The sequence below is a fragment of the Mercenaria mercenaria genome, chromosome 17 (assembly GCF_021730395.1).
Source record: "Mercenaria mercenaria strain notata chromosome 17, MADL_Memer_1, whole genome shotgun sequence".
Classification (NCBI taxonomy): Eukaryota; Metazoa; Mollusca; class Bivalvia; order Venerida; family Veneridae; genus Mercenaria; species Mercenaria mercenaria.
The window spans coordinates 46730466-46745666 of NC_069377.1; the positions used below are offsets into that span (position 1 = coordinate 46730466).

General features: G+C 35.0%; 1 protein-coding gene across 1 annotated transcript; it reads left to right on the forward strand.

The window, feature by feature from the left end:
* The first annotated feature begins 5297 nt into the window (after positions 1-5297).
* LOC123537150 (uncharacterized) lies at positions 5298-9216 on the forward strand. Its single transcript, XM_045320728.2, has 4 exons — positions 5298-5368; positions 6116-6150; positions 7346-8005; positions 8510-9216. Exons 1-4 carry the CDS (start codon positions 5361-5363, stop codon positions 8887-8889), a joined length of 1083 nt encoding a protein of 360 aa, XP_045176663.2. The 5' UTR covers positions 5298-5360; the 3' UTR covers positions 8890-9216.
* Positions 9217-15201: the final 5985 nt, after the last annotated feature.

Here is a 15201-nt window from a genome sequence, read left to right on the forward strand (position 1 = left end):
AATTTTATAATGAGAATGTTAGAGAAAGCAGGACTGGTGTCCAGATTTTGGCAGCAGGAGTTTGATTTGCTTTGTCCAAAAAAGGCTTGATAACTCATTTCCAGACATTAAAATAGAAGAAAAAGTTATTTTCTCTCTCTTTTCAAATGATTCTAACTTGCTTGGTAGAGATTGAAATTTAATACTTGTATGAATGTATGTATTTAAACCCAAATTTATGTAGTTAAACCCGAATTTGTGTAGTTAAACACAAATTTGTGTAGTTAAACCCATTGTATATTTTTGAGTGCAAAAATGTTCAGGTACACTAATCAAGTAGCTCATAATATACTTATGCACACAGTTTTGAATGGCAAAAATACATTTAACAGGTATGATACATTTTGAACTTATGAACATATTTGTCCAAATTTGGTTAGTTTTGCATTGGTCTGGATTTTTAAAACCTCAGGTATTTATGAAAAGTATAAAATTTGATGCTTACAAGTAAAAATAATTAAAATCATACTCTCTGTTGGTGTTTACTTAAACATATTGCGGTGTTCATAGGCAAAATTTTTCAAACAGTTTTAAGATAAAATCACAGCTGTTGTATGTGCTGATAAGTAGATTTTCATTTACAATGCAATAGGAGAGATCGCCGTGACGTCACCCGTTAACATCTGTTTATCTGGTGGTTGGCAAAACAAATGATTTTAACACCGTTTGCGTATTGAATCAGAATTTTTAATTTTTAATAACTTTTTTGCTCATTTATGGATTTTCAAAATTCAAAAAGATTTGAAATACTTACAATCTTCATATTTTTGTATCCAAATATCTTTTTTCAATGAATAACCGTTTTAAATGACATATAATTTTAAAAGCGGCGTAGTGATTTTCACAACCTTTAGAAAAACAGTGTAAGTTAAGCGTTCATAATTAATCCATTTTATTTCGAAATAACAATTAAAAGTAATCAATAAATTGCTTGTTTTATAACCTTTCCATTGATCAAAAAATTATTTATGTAATTTGTGTTTTAAGAAAGTTTAGACCGTTAGAAAAACATCACTGTTTACAAAAAACATGGACGGTCGGCTTCTGCCCACCCGATCATTGTCTTATCAGTTCTAAAAATAGAATTTGTATACAAACACGATCTCTCCTATAGTTGATGTGCCTTCATACTTAACATGTACGCATATTGTTTTTTATCACTCCTGATGTGGTAGAGATTTCATTAATGGTTATTTGAAGATTATAATTTGTCTTGCAAGAAATCAAAATTTGGTGGTTGGCATTACTATTAACTGTTCTTCTGCTTTTAGTGTTGTTCGGGGTTTTTTTTATATGAATCATTTTTATTAGGCCTTATATTTTATATGTTTATTTGCAGATGAAGTAAATTTTGAACTGACCTGCAGTTACGCACTAGGGAGAAAGTCCTTTTGTACAATACTCTATTTGATCTTTAAGGGAATGTCTTTATGTTTTATGCTAGTAATACAAAAGATTGTAACAGAGATGTTTCCAGTTCTTATACAGTATGTGTAAAATTTTCAGTTTAAATTATTTGTGGCATGCAACACATAGATGTACACAGTTTTGAACAACTTAATTAATTTTCACAAGTGTTTTTAGAGTGTTTACTTATAAATTTGTATAGTAAGACACTGAAATGCAGACATCCCAACTTTTTCTGAATGCCAAGTGGGAGTTTTTGCTTTCCAAAGTGGGAGATTGAGGTGTTCAAGTGGGAGATTTTACACCGTGGTAATAATGTTCATGATAACGAAGCTTTTAACAAATCTAATGATAATATAAACTTATTTGCCCTTATAAAATCACTGGTCTTGTCTATATCTTATTATTCATGCATTTTTAATGTTTTGGAACAATAATACATGAAGCCTTCTGTGCAAAATTAAATAGTTATGGCACTTTAAGCACTATGTCTAAATTCAAAACACCACTGATAATTAAACCTGCACTTTTATTTCTTTTGTTGGAAAGAAGACTCCCCAGGTGAATTTTACATGACAAACAGTACAGCTGTTAGAACTGTAAAAAACAAAATGTATACAGCTAAAAGAATAAAAGTTCAAGCAATAGAAAATTTACTGTTTGATTCTCATCCCTGTCAACCAGTATTTAAAACCCCTGGCTCAAATACTTTTATTGATCAAAATCCTGTTATCCAAAATTGAATGTCCGGGTGTTGTTACACTTTCGTAGATTTGCCTAAATCTCCAGTTAAAAGGATGTGTTTGACAAATTGTTATGATGCAAAGACAGTTTAACAGCATTTGATAGTAAGTGATATAAAAATTTACCATGACATTTCCTCTTATCAATATGATTTCAAGAGAAATGTTTTTTAAAACCTAGCAGGTTGACTCGGCGACCATCTACTTTCGATTTCAAAAAGTTACAGAAAAAGGTAAAGCCAGTATAATTTCTAATCTAAATTTGATTGAATTTAATTAGATATCTAATGTCTGGATTTTAATTTCAATTGTGACACATTAATCAACACCTGGCTTTGTTAAATCGTGTAATAAACAATAATCAGCACGGGTAGAATAAGGTGCGAAAATATCCGAAAGCTGTTGTTTACAGACTCGCCAGTAGTGATACAGTATCAGATAGGCGCAAAGAAGTGGATTATTTCATAATTTTTGTATGTTTATGTTGTTTTGTTGTTTCTTTTTTTAATCGGGAGATTGAGACTTCTGATCGGGGTGATCGGGTTTTACAACCAGAATCGGGAGAACCCCGATCGGATCGGGAGAGTTGGGATGTCTGGAAATGTAATGTAACCACACAAAGCAGGTTAAGTTAAACAATTTTATTATTAGACCATATTTATTTGGATTTGTTTTTTTTCTAAAGATATGTTGTCTTCTGGGCTGTAAAACAGAATTGTTCTGTAATGAAACTTCATTCACAATGTGTATCATTACACTAAAAAAATATTTGAAAAATAATGTTTTTTCATGGGCCTTTTAAGGTCATTCTTGATTAAGTATGAAATTTTAACTTCTAGATATCAACTTCACTTGAACCCAGCTCCAGTGCTATATAGTTTGGAAACCAGTCTCAAAATATTATATTGCAGTTGATTAATTATGCAAAACTGTGCCCACTAACAGCCAATCAGATACTTATTACTTGAATTTTAAGACTGGTTCCCTAACCCAGATATATATTCTTGCACCCTGATCTTTATTAATGTGTTAATATTTAATTTCATTATGCAAGGAGATTTAAATCGAGTCAAACCTGTTTCAAAGACTCCATGGAAGAGTCCACCAGGCTCTACAAACTGATATTTTATTCTGTTAATAAAGCACAATTACAAAAAAATATTGCTTTTTGGTTTGCAATTGTGGTCTTTCTAGATTGCAATAGTTCAGATACATTTATTTTGATGAAATATGACCCTTATGCACTTAGTTTTGTTCATCTATGTATAGAGGTAATTGTGTAATTTTGATTTAGAAACTGATACAGGGTATATACCAGAATTAATGGTATATGTGTACAATAGAGATGCATAATTGACTAAATAAAGATAGTAAATAAATTGTTTGTTTTCTTCATTCAGAAGTCTTAATATAGCGTCTGTCTGGCTTAAATAAGTAACAGACGTTTGGCTCTGAATTCTGTGTTCGTTCTTGAGTTGATGCCCTTGAAAATAATCCAAAATAGAGCTAAAAATAGCAAAATCTTAAAACAGAATTACTTTCTAAACTTCTGGTTGGATTCTGATATTTCACAGAAAATGGTTAAAATTATTCCACTTTGTCAAAAGCAAAATGGTCGATAAAAAGGTCATCAGAGCTAAACTCTTAAAGGTGGGCCGGTGATCTAGTGGTAGCACGCTTGGCTGTCAATCCAGAGGTCCGGGGTACGAATCCCTGTCCAGGCACTGGAAATTTCTGAGATCCTCTAGAGTTTCTCCCATCTAATTAAGAGGCCTGTACTGGTTCTTCCCAGGAAAGACTGGTCGCCCTGTGCGGCTGCTTTTGCTATATGTAAAGCGCCTTTGAACGTGTTTATCATGAAAAGGGCGCTATATAAATCGGGTTTAATAATAATAGTTAAACTATTGGTTGACTTTGAAATAATTTAATGGAAGTGTTCCTTGGTTGACCCGCCATCCAAAAGTATGAAAACCCGCTACGAGGGCCAGTATGTTCGCGAAAACACATGTATAAAGTAACGCCACACGTGTGTCACCAGTTTACAAACCTTTGTTGACGCAATATATAATATTAGAGAAAACATGCACTACACTCGTTCTTCCCCCACACAAGTTCTTGGAAACAATTGACAGATCCACCTGTCCTACATACCCTTCTAAGCCGGAAAAGTCCCATTTACTCAACATTGTTTTATTCAGTTTTTCTCTTGTTAACATTTTTAGCATTATTTCTCGCTATTTTTGGAACTGTTTTCATGTTTGTACTAACGTTTGGCACACACCCTGCCTATAATTCTCAGAAGACTGAGATTTAACAAAATGAATACTACCAAAGAAACAATAGAAAATTCCTGTCATTTTCTCAATATAGAAAGAATATAATTATGTAAGTAACCTAGCAAAGATAAAATGGCTTCAGAATGTACCTGATAAGCCACTTACTTGAAACTTTTGTAAACAAGGTTTACCAAATTTGAAAAGCATGATAAAAAATAAGACTGGTGAATAGGTGGTTTGTAACATTGGCACAATAGATTTAAAATTTAACTGGTCTTTTTTTGGTATGACAATTTTAACTGTGGAAGCCTTCTTCAGTGTTCTTATTTTTTGTTCTTACACTGTAGTATCTTCGTTTTGTTTGCTCTGAGGTGGGGATTCTAAAACTTGACGCAAGCGCCGTGAGTAAATGTTTATATGTTTCACTGTAATCAATCAATATCAAGACTTGGTCAAATAGGAAACAGAAATAAACGGAGCTGCGTACGAAAAAAAAACATGAAATGAAATAACTAGGACCCCGGAGCGACACATTAAAAAGTGTTTGTAAATATCCCCAAAAGCGTATGAAAAAAAGACGCACTATTTTTCACACAAGAGGTCCATTTTAACGCGATAAGACACGTTGATACGTGAATAAATTTGGATTTTATTTCTGGTCAAAGGTTTGTATAGTTGAAATACAGGTGAAGTGCGTTTATCGCTTATAATTATGTACCTTAAAACTGAAAATAAGAACGTTTCGACGTGTTGAATATGATGATGTCAAATCACGTTACGTTACTATTAGAACAAGACTCCGCTGTTCCTTAGTTACGACGCCAACAGCTGGAAGCTAGAAAACTAAAAAAAAAGATCTTCTACACTTGAGACAATTAATCATAAATGATCGAACATGAAAAGGTAAGCAGACATAATAGCGTTTTTTATTTACAATTGTTCCAGAATATCCCGACTAGAATGATCCTGCAGACAACCGTAAGGGGAAAAAACGCACGAAAATCCCGCGGTTCAGAAATGAATAAATGTTCTGTTTCCATAGAACCACTCAACTTTTAATTACAAGATAACCCGTCAAAATAGGATATAAAAAGATTGGTATTAATACAATTGCCATATTGGCCAAATTTTCCACATCATTATTTGGTTCACGTTCCTCTAATGGGTTAGTCAATAATGGAAGATAGATATATAGTTACTGCATGCGTACTCAAGACCATTTCTTCACAAAATATGAATGTTTAGAATAAATATGTATTGATAACTAATAGCATTTTTAAGAAATATGTTTATATTCTTTTGTTCCTTACTAATGCAATCATTCATATACCCCACACTTTCTCCAGACAGCAAAACCATAGCACTAAGACGGCTGTGCAAAGTATTTTTGTTTTCAACTGGAATTTGGCATAAATATATGAGTTTTCTTTTATTTATGACGGGCCCTTACCCACGAATTATCGAAGGCGATGGGATGGGTTGCGGGAAGGGGTGCTTCCCTCCCACGTCGATTTTTTTTTATTTTGACCGTAATATGGTGCATTCTCGAAGCACAATGATGGGTATATTACAGAATATCTAAGGTGTAATTTGAGAAGAAAACACCATTTCAAAAAATAACAACTTAAACACAATATATTATATTTTCAGATTACCAGATTCGAGACCAGGAAACGGAAAATGCGGTGAGTATTTCATACTTGTCTCATATGCGACGGTTTGAAACAGAATAGCCTACAATACATGTTATTCACTAAATACTCGAATTTTTTAACTTTTTAGATCCTTAAATGCTCTCATTTTAAGGGGTTGATTTTTAATTACAAAACTAGATCTATATAAACGTTCAAAAAGAAATACATGTAGATCTATTCCATCTTTCTTCGCAGTAGACGGCCCAAATTTTGATATTGCCGTTTTACCATGTAGTGTCATTTTGGCTGACACTGGTTTGTTTCTTATGTTATGAAAAAAAAAACAAAACATTTTGTACAAAAATTTACAGCTAGCTAAGCCGACACAGAATCGTTCTCTTGCCGAAAGTTTCTCTTGCCGAAAGTAAACGTTTAATAAAATGTATTCGGAGCAAAGATTTATACTATGTCGATTTTTTCTATTTTTGGGTTCCTAGAATTACCTCCCTTTAATTGTTGTGCTGATAATAATGCACCTGTCAATGTTTTGCCCGGCCGGGGGAGCGGCGGGCATACACGGTACTTTAGACAGAAGACCATTCCCGACAGGAGGGAATTTGACAAACATCTGATATACCAACCAGGCTCTAGGGTGGGAAGTAGACAAAAAAAAAAAGGTTGTCTCTGGGGTGGGGATTTAGACAACAAAATTTTTGAAATGTCAAATTCCCCTGGGTCAGCCCCGCCCCCCCCCCCCCCCCCCCCCCCGTCTCCCCCGCACGGACGGGCAAACTATTGACAGGTGCATAACAGACAGTAAAATAGGGTTATTATAACAGTAGCTCGATCCGGGATGCTGTATTCGGCTCGAGTGGATTTTTTGCCAAGGCGTGCAAGCGCCGAGTGTTAACCGACCTTGCAAAATCCACGAGAGCCGAATACAAAATCCCAAATGTAGCTACTATTATAATGACCCTTTTATTATATACCTCTACCTTTTTATTTGTTATTTTGTTTTATGTGCGCTTTTTTATGTGCGCTGTTTATAGAACTGTGTCAGGTCATGCATATTAATGAAAGTAGTTCGGCAACACACAGTACAAAAGGTACAATACGGAATTATTTCTGCCTTTTCATATTTAATTGTGAAACACAAGCCGATTTGTTTGGTATATAATTAGACATTATTCCTGCTATCCCAGTTATATTTAAATTTCTGAAACGATTGCTTGCATTTGCATCACAGGTGATAACACCACTGATAATCTGGGCCCTATTAAAGGGCCAAATGATCTTGGACGGCCGTCCAAACTACAGCCAATAAAACCTAACAGATCTACACGACTTCCACCGCTGAAGTCTCACCGACTTTCTGACAAACAAACCGCACAATCATCAGGTATCGTGTCAACTCAGCCCTCAAAACTAGAGTTTCAGCATCTTCAAACAGAACAGATCCATCCTTTATTTAGTCGAGAAACAGCAAAACCTAAGCAGAGTGATCCAGTTAAAACATACAGACTCCCAAACAACGAGATTACCAGCGACAGAAATACTCCAGTATCTATTGACAGACCTATAGTTAGTGACATACAAACTGGAAAGCCAAACGATGAACTCGCTAGTAAAAATTCTATTGTAAAACATAATGACAACAGGTATTTGGTAGAGGTTAAGCCACGTCCACCACGTTTTCTTAAAAATCCAACAACAAAATTAAAACCCACATGCCAAATAAACCAAACAAGAGCTGAAAAAGGAGTTACATGGCAGAAAGAGCGGGAATTACTAAGAAAACATAGAAAGCAACAGGCAGAGTGGATGAATATTTCAACAAAGCCGGTTAAAGCTACAAAAACCTTTGACAGATATGGAAAAGAATCGAAGATGCAGTTTCCGGAATTAGGTAAATATCTGTATTCCCTCTACAACGCTTTCAAAGAAATGAAAGACCAGTTAAAAGTAAACAGTCAAACTATACAAAAATGGTTCCACTATTTCTGGCGGAGTCAAAAAATTAACATTTCTATTTGCTGTGCCGACTATTTTCCTTTAATTGCAGTGCGTCTTGGTCACAAACCGCCACTATAATTTCGAAATATTTGAAGATGGGAACTACACCACTTTGAACGTTTATTTTATACGAAATGAAAACGGCCAGCCATTATAGTGCATTATGTCTGTGTTAACATTTACCCCACTAAATTTCTAAAATGGACTGGTCTATCATTCAGTTTAGGTAGTACCATTTATTATTCGGTGAGACATTCACTGAAAATTTACTGACTGAATAGCGAACAGCGCAGACTAGGCTGATCTTGGTCTGCACTGGTCGCAAAGGCAAAATCACTTGCTGGCAGCAGGATAAAAGTTAACTGAATATCAAAGAAAATTATCTTTACTTTTTCAGAAACAGCTGATAAAAATCCTAAAATCAGTGAAAGACAGAACATCGATCTGTCTGTCCGCAGAAAATGTGATGACGATGAGGAATGGGACTGGGATAAAGACATCGAAGAGTACACGAAACTTGAGCAAAAAGAGATAACCCGTCAGCATCCAACTTCCGGAGCATGCTCTCCGTCACAAAATGGTGGGCACCGACAACAAACTGCTGTTATTTTGAACTGTACTAAGAAAGGTGTGGGCTTTAAATCAAAGAAGAGAATAGAGGAAGAAAAGCAACAAGAACAAGCTAATGTAGAAAAGGAACGAAAAGAGAAGGAACACATTGAGATGATGATCCCACAGAAAATTAGGAATAATTTAAAGAAATATGGATTTCGGTGAAGTAATTACATTCAAACGATAACATATTGCCACTTTAGCGCAAACATGATCAGAAGTTTCTTAAACCAATGAAGTTAACCATTTTTGCGCTGATGTGACCATTTAAGTCAAAATCTTGGTTACATCAACGCGAATTCATGAACCAATGAAAATGTAATTAATTAAAATTTGCACATTTACATGTACTGTGAAATGTTCCTGCTATTTATATCATTATTTTGATATTGCAATAAGGGCGTATCTCAGATGGCCTAAAAGTTTACATGCAATATGGTGTTAAGTTGACTTACCACTATATTGCATGCAAAAAAGTATCCAGTAGTTTGCAATAAAGGCTTGTGTAAACTACGAAAGACCCGTGGTGACATTTCAGCTTCATTATCCACGGGTCTTTCGTAGTACAGATAAACTGCTGTGATGTCATCAAGTTGATACCATGATATTAATGACATTATCCTGAAGCCTGACTCTAAATTAAATGTAGTATTGTCACATTTTGTGATACTGAAGTCAAGAAAAGCTTTTTTATGCTGATGGGAGGCAGTATTTACAAAAGGAACGATTCCTCTTACGTGCATCTCAAGTTAAGTTTCAATTAAATTTTAAACTTGCCATTAATCAAATTGCAGCTAAATGTACTAAAAGCCAAAAGCTTGGTTAGCCCCATATTAATCATTGTTAAACAGAACGATTTCTAGAAGTGAAAAAAAAATGAACATTTTATCCAGAATTAACAGCTTCAAAATGTCAACTGGGCTATGCTGAGACATATATGTAAAAAACCTATATATTGTGTATTCTTGAAGACTTTCGGTGTATCGTGGTTGAAATAAGTCTGTATTCTGTATCACGGTGAGGATGCGTATACCGGATATAAGGTATTTTCCGAAAACGTTATTGACTTTTGTCAACAAGGTAATAAAAATCCAATTTACTACTCATATAGATGATACTTTTATTTCCTTCAATAGTGAAGAGCATAACATATATACAATTATTTACATAGTACATACATCCAACGTATAAAAGTAATATCAACAATTCGAACATTTGTACAAATTTCATTTTAATTTCAAAGGGCATAATGCCGCTCACCAGAAAACGAAAATGTTGATTCCTCACTCTGGAAACCTTGTACCGAGTGAATAGTCAAAATGTGAGATGACGACGGAGCATGGGCAACCACAATTTTTACTTTAATTCACCGTAACGGGTGACCTTGAGTTCATCAACAGAAGTTACTCGTTTAAAATATTAAAACAAAAAGCAACGAATGTATTACGCTATTCTCTATATCTTCATACATACTCAGCAAATCTTGAGCGCAAGTAGAAGAAAAACAAGATTTACAGGAATGAAGAGACGCGAGATTATTGCAGAGAGTATTTATGTAAATCCCGAAATAAACATGCAAATTATTACCAAAACCTTTTCAAACCTTGAAACGAAAGCCAAACTCAAAATTTGCAGGTCATAGAAAACTTGCAAAAGGGATACGCATATATCAAGATAGAAGAATAAATAACAAAAGAAGAACATTTTTCTTTAACAAAATATTATAAAAGCCGAGTCAGCAGCTGCCAACGTTCGTTTGTTTCTTCGATTCGAAGAAACCTTTCAATAGGAATAGAACACACACAAACTCTTAAAAATAAGTTTTGAATTAAAAAATAAGGCAAAACAATAATAAAAAAGAAATGATAATTAAACATGCTCATAGTCAATGTCAGAACAGACATTTAACGACACACCGGTCGACACCAAAGCTAAGCCGATATGTGCGACAGTCCACATATAAACATATCTAAGTACATATCAGCGAAGTGAATATTGCTTCATCATTTGTCTCAATAGCTAGCAGCACAACAGTAAATGATGGTTTTTTAACTGACAAAGTTTGAAATTGAGTAAATTCGACTAAACCCATAATATCATAAACCATAGATATTTGTCCACCTTTACGAAGAGTTATGATTACAGCTTTCTTCATTTTTCAGGAACGTAACCAGAGCGCAACATATGTGTGAAGATATTGGCAAGAACATTGAATATATAGTCTGACACCGGCTTTAAATATGACGCGCATTACTAAACAGCCGTGCAGACATAAAGTGTTCACATTGTTCATAAACCAACTACCTCACTAACAAATGTTCTGCCAAATGACAACTTAGTCAGTTTATGAATCAGTATCTTTTTAATTTGTAAAAAATAAACTGAGCCGCGCCATGAGAAAACCAACATAGTGGGTCTGCGACCAGCATGGATCCAGACCAGACTTGCGCATCCGCACAGTCTGGTCAGGATCCATGCTGTTCGCTAACGGTTTCTCTAATTGCAATAGGCTTTGAAAGCGAACAGCATGGATCTTGACCAGACTGCGTGGATGCGCAGGCTGGTCTGGATCCATGATGGTCGCATTTTCTCATGGTGCGGCTCAATTATAGATCTGCCGGTGTATCCGTTACGAGGCTGTGGTTAGATCACGCAATAATCTACCGAGGTCCTGTGTAGGTTAGATCTGATCAAAATCTTACGGTATTCGAACACTTGATGACACATACTCGAATAGGAGAGGTGATATAGATCTATTTGACTGCGTTTATTGCATTCATTTAGAACATGTGATATCACCAAATCGAATACTAGACCTAGTCGTCATTAGTGACTATTCCCTGTTAAACGACCGGCATCTTCCTTCTGTTTCTTAATACTTAATTATGATTTATTTGAATTGATGATACTATGAACTGGAATTAAAGTATATTGTTTAAAGGCCTTAAGCGGTTGCAGATGATACCGACCAGAGTTCCCTCCTCTGCTCCTCCAACTGAAATTAGTTACATTATTTCGGATAAGAGTCCCGTTCCGTGTACGCGCGTTTTGAACCTCCAAAGAAGCTTCTATATCTTGCACTATCCTTATTGATGGCGACTATACAAACGCGCACACGAACGCTCACGCGCTCAGAAAATCTGCTGTCCCCTAACGTAGCAGTAAATAAGTGTGCAAGGAAATTCATTAATAAACAACAATCAAACCTGCATATAAAAAATCGTATTGTGGAGAGATAACATCGGTCAATTCTTTGAAAGTGTTTTTTATTTGCTGCTATATGTTGTTTTTTTTTTTGGTACAAGTGGACTTGTCTACCGGTGGAACACCGGGGTTGGGGGCTCCGTCCGTCTGTCCGAGCTTACATTTGCAGACTTAGGTAGCTATAGGAACAATAGGTAACTGTACTTTTTCTTTGTTGTCATTCATTCCGTAAGCTTTTATGTGGCTATTTTTCTTTTACGTGGCCAAAAGAACAATACAGAGAACAAAGGAGTATCATAAGTAAGAACGTCTGTCCGTTCGCAAATCTGGATCCTGCGATAGCTCAAAACATATTGAAGCTAGGTTCATAAACCTTGGTGTGTGAATAGAGGGCAATATGTAGATTTTACATGATTTATGCTTGTAGGTCAAAGGTCAAGTTCACTGTTGAAGGTCAAGTAGAAATTGTTTCTGCTCCATAACTTTTGATTGCACAGAAATGTTCCCCATGATTAGACTATGTCGCACACATGACCCATGGTTGTCGGTCAAAGGTAAAGGTCACTATTGAAGGTCAAGTAAAATTGTTTTGGATTTTCTTTTTCACCGGTAGGGCACTTCTGTATTGCCACTGCAATACTCGGTCACTTGTTAACACTGGTTTTACTGTATATTAGTTTTGCGAGTATTACGTGATATCACATCTGCAAAATACGCCAGCACGGTAACTCTCAGACAATAATCATTTTCTTGTATTTTCTTTAATCTATTATTGCAATATGGTCCAAAATCTGGCACGTATCCAAACAGAAATGCACTCTTATTGCAGAAATAAGAACAGTTGATGAAAATCTGGTAAAATACAGGTATGTTTATTCCTTGTTACAAAGCCTTGAGTATAGAATCAATGAAAGGTCAGTAGACATCGCTATTTTCGGGACAAAATAAAAACACAGAACATCTTTATATAGTCTCTTGCCTTATTATGCTTTATTCTATATACGACCGCAAGTAAATGATATTAGGTACATACGACCTTTATAATGAAATGAAAAAAAACAAATCACGACTTGCAGACGTCAAATTCGTAGTAAATATATATAAGAATAATTTCTAATTTGTTCTACAAAAATCAGTTTAATATAAATGTAAGGACACACTTTAAAACGAGGTCATATTTTGATATTGTGCAAGGCGACGGACATCTCTGATCAACTTCAAATTCTTTTAACTTTGTGTAAGAACACAAGCCGTAAATCCAGTGGGATGGAAATGGAATACGTCTGTTTGTGTGTTAGAACAATTTTAAATTAAAAAGGTAAAGAAAAGGTTTTATGTGAGAGCAAAAGTATTCAACGAGGTTACGTAATTTAGAACGACGCAAAATCACGTTACGTTGGTAAATAAGAATGCCACTCATTTACGACGCCAACAATAAAAAGTAAGAAAACTAGAATGATCTATACTTTAAGCAATTAATCATAAATAATCGAACAAGACAAGTTAATGTAGACAAAATAGCTTTTAATGAATCTCAGCATATCCCGTCAGGAAAGATCTTGCAAGCAATCGTAAGGAAAAAAATATCCGCTGTTAAAAGAAAAAGTACTGAGAGAGGATTTTAATCAAAGAAGAGAAAAGACGAAAAACACCAAAAAACAAACCTAAAATAGAAAAGAACCGAAAGAAGACAGAAAAACTGACACAATAATCCCACAGAAAATTTGTAAAAACTTAAAGAAATGTTATGGATTTCGGTGATTTGCTTACCCTTAAATCATGGCATATTGTCACTTCTGCGTAAATATATAGCTTCTTTATGCCAATGCAGTTAAACAAGTTTTCCAAAAAAGGTCTCAGTGATGATTTAAGAAAAAATCTGGTTACATCAACGCGAATAGATGACCAAATTAAACTGTAATTAATATTTACACATATATCATAAAATATTTAAAAGAAATAAATTTCTTAAAGGACATTTTGAAACAATCTGGAATGCCACACTAGACTAATCTGTTGTCGTTGCGTAGTAAACAGGCACAAATTCGCTAATCTTGGGGAGCTCCTTCCTTGCATAGGGACTGGAGGACTGATATACGGGGAACGGCTCATTCGATTAGTACCTGGTCGCCACCAGTACCTACAGTTCTTGTAATGTTCAATAACGAGCTCTTTCTGCTTTCATTCTTATTTCATTTTCGCATTTGAGATACGCACGTTTTCAGAAGTAACATATTGTCAGGCTTTTTTCATCCTGTCGACAGTAGCCGATCTACCCCAATATATTTGAAAACTTTAAAAAGGAGAAACATCAAATAACAGTTTACATATTCTATAATATTCGTGTTATTTTCACTATAAGTGTTTTCTTGGGTTTTAGTCATACTGACATAATTTTAGGTCATATGTCGACTTTCCCTCTGGGTGGTGTGGAAGATCATGGGAGCCACTCCATGCACTACCTTTAACACGGGCGGGCATCTGGCAAAAAAACACCAACCTATTTCTAGTCAGCTGCATATTTTCGTCACATAAATAAATTCCACAACCCGAGTGTGGTTTCGAACCCACGGAGGTGAGCGTCAAGTTATTTGGAGTCTGCGACCTTGACACTTTTCGAAGTAGGGAGGCATATTCCGTTTTGCGAACATCCCTGTCGGTTTGCAAATGAAAAATGTCCATGCATGTGCAGAAGTGCAAAATGTCAGAAGTAAAAATATCAGAACATGAAATACACCTCCAGTATTCTGTATATTATATCAGCTGGCACATATTCAAGGTTATATATCGTTTATGTATATACTGAACAGTCTTGACGCACATTAAAGTAGTTAAAATGCGAAAACTAAAATCAATTGCCAAATCTCAGTTTCGTTGGAATTTTGTTTTCAGGTGTGAAGTAGCTGAAATTAATTTTAATATCTTGTACGTAAGACTAAATGGATGTTTTATGTACAATACTGTGCATTAAACTATTAAAGAACTGGCAGAAGCGAAAGTTGCGCAAAAACGATCTATGCGTGTTCTATTGTGTTTCCATGATTGTAATTAAAGAAAAAAAAATTACTTCTACAAAATGACACTATAATAATTTTGATGAGGAAAAGTAGGCCGTGCTGGGTCCTTAAGTAGTTTATCTTAAATTTACAGCGAATTTAGAAAAAAAAAACTTCCTACAGCGACTACGTTCTAGGTATCTTACCAGTTCTAATGCTTTGATAAGGGATTGATGATAAAATTCCACCGTTACCGGAATTCGAACATACCACCTAA

Bases quoted from the DNA above. Each gene is read 5' to 3' on its own strand.
- LOC123537150 (XM_045320728.2), top strand. The intron at 6,151-7,345 runs GTGAGTATTTCA...TTTGCATCACAG, and splicing joins ACCAGGAAACGGAAAATGCG to GTGATAACACCACTGATAAT. The intron at 8,006-8,509 runs GTAAATATCTGT...TTACTTTTTCAG, and splicing joins GATGCAGTTTCCGGAATTAG to AAACAGCTGATAAAAATCCT.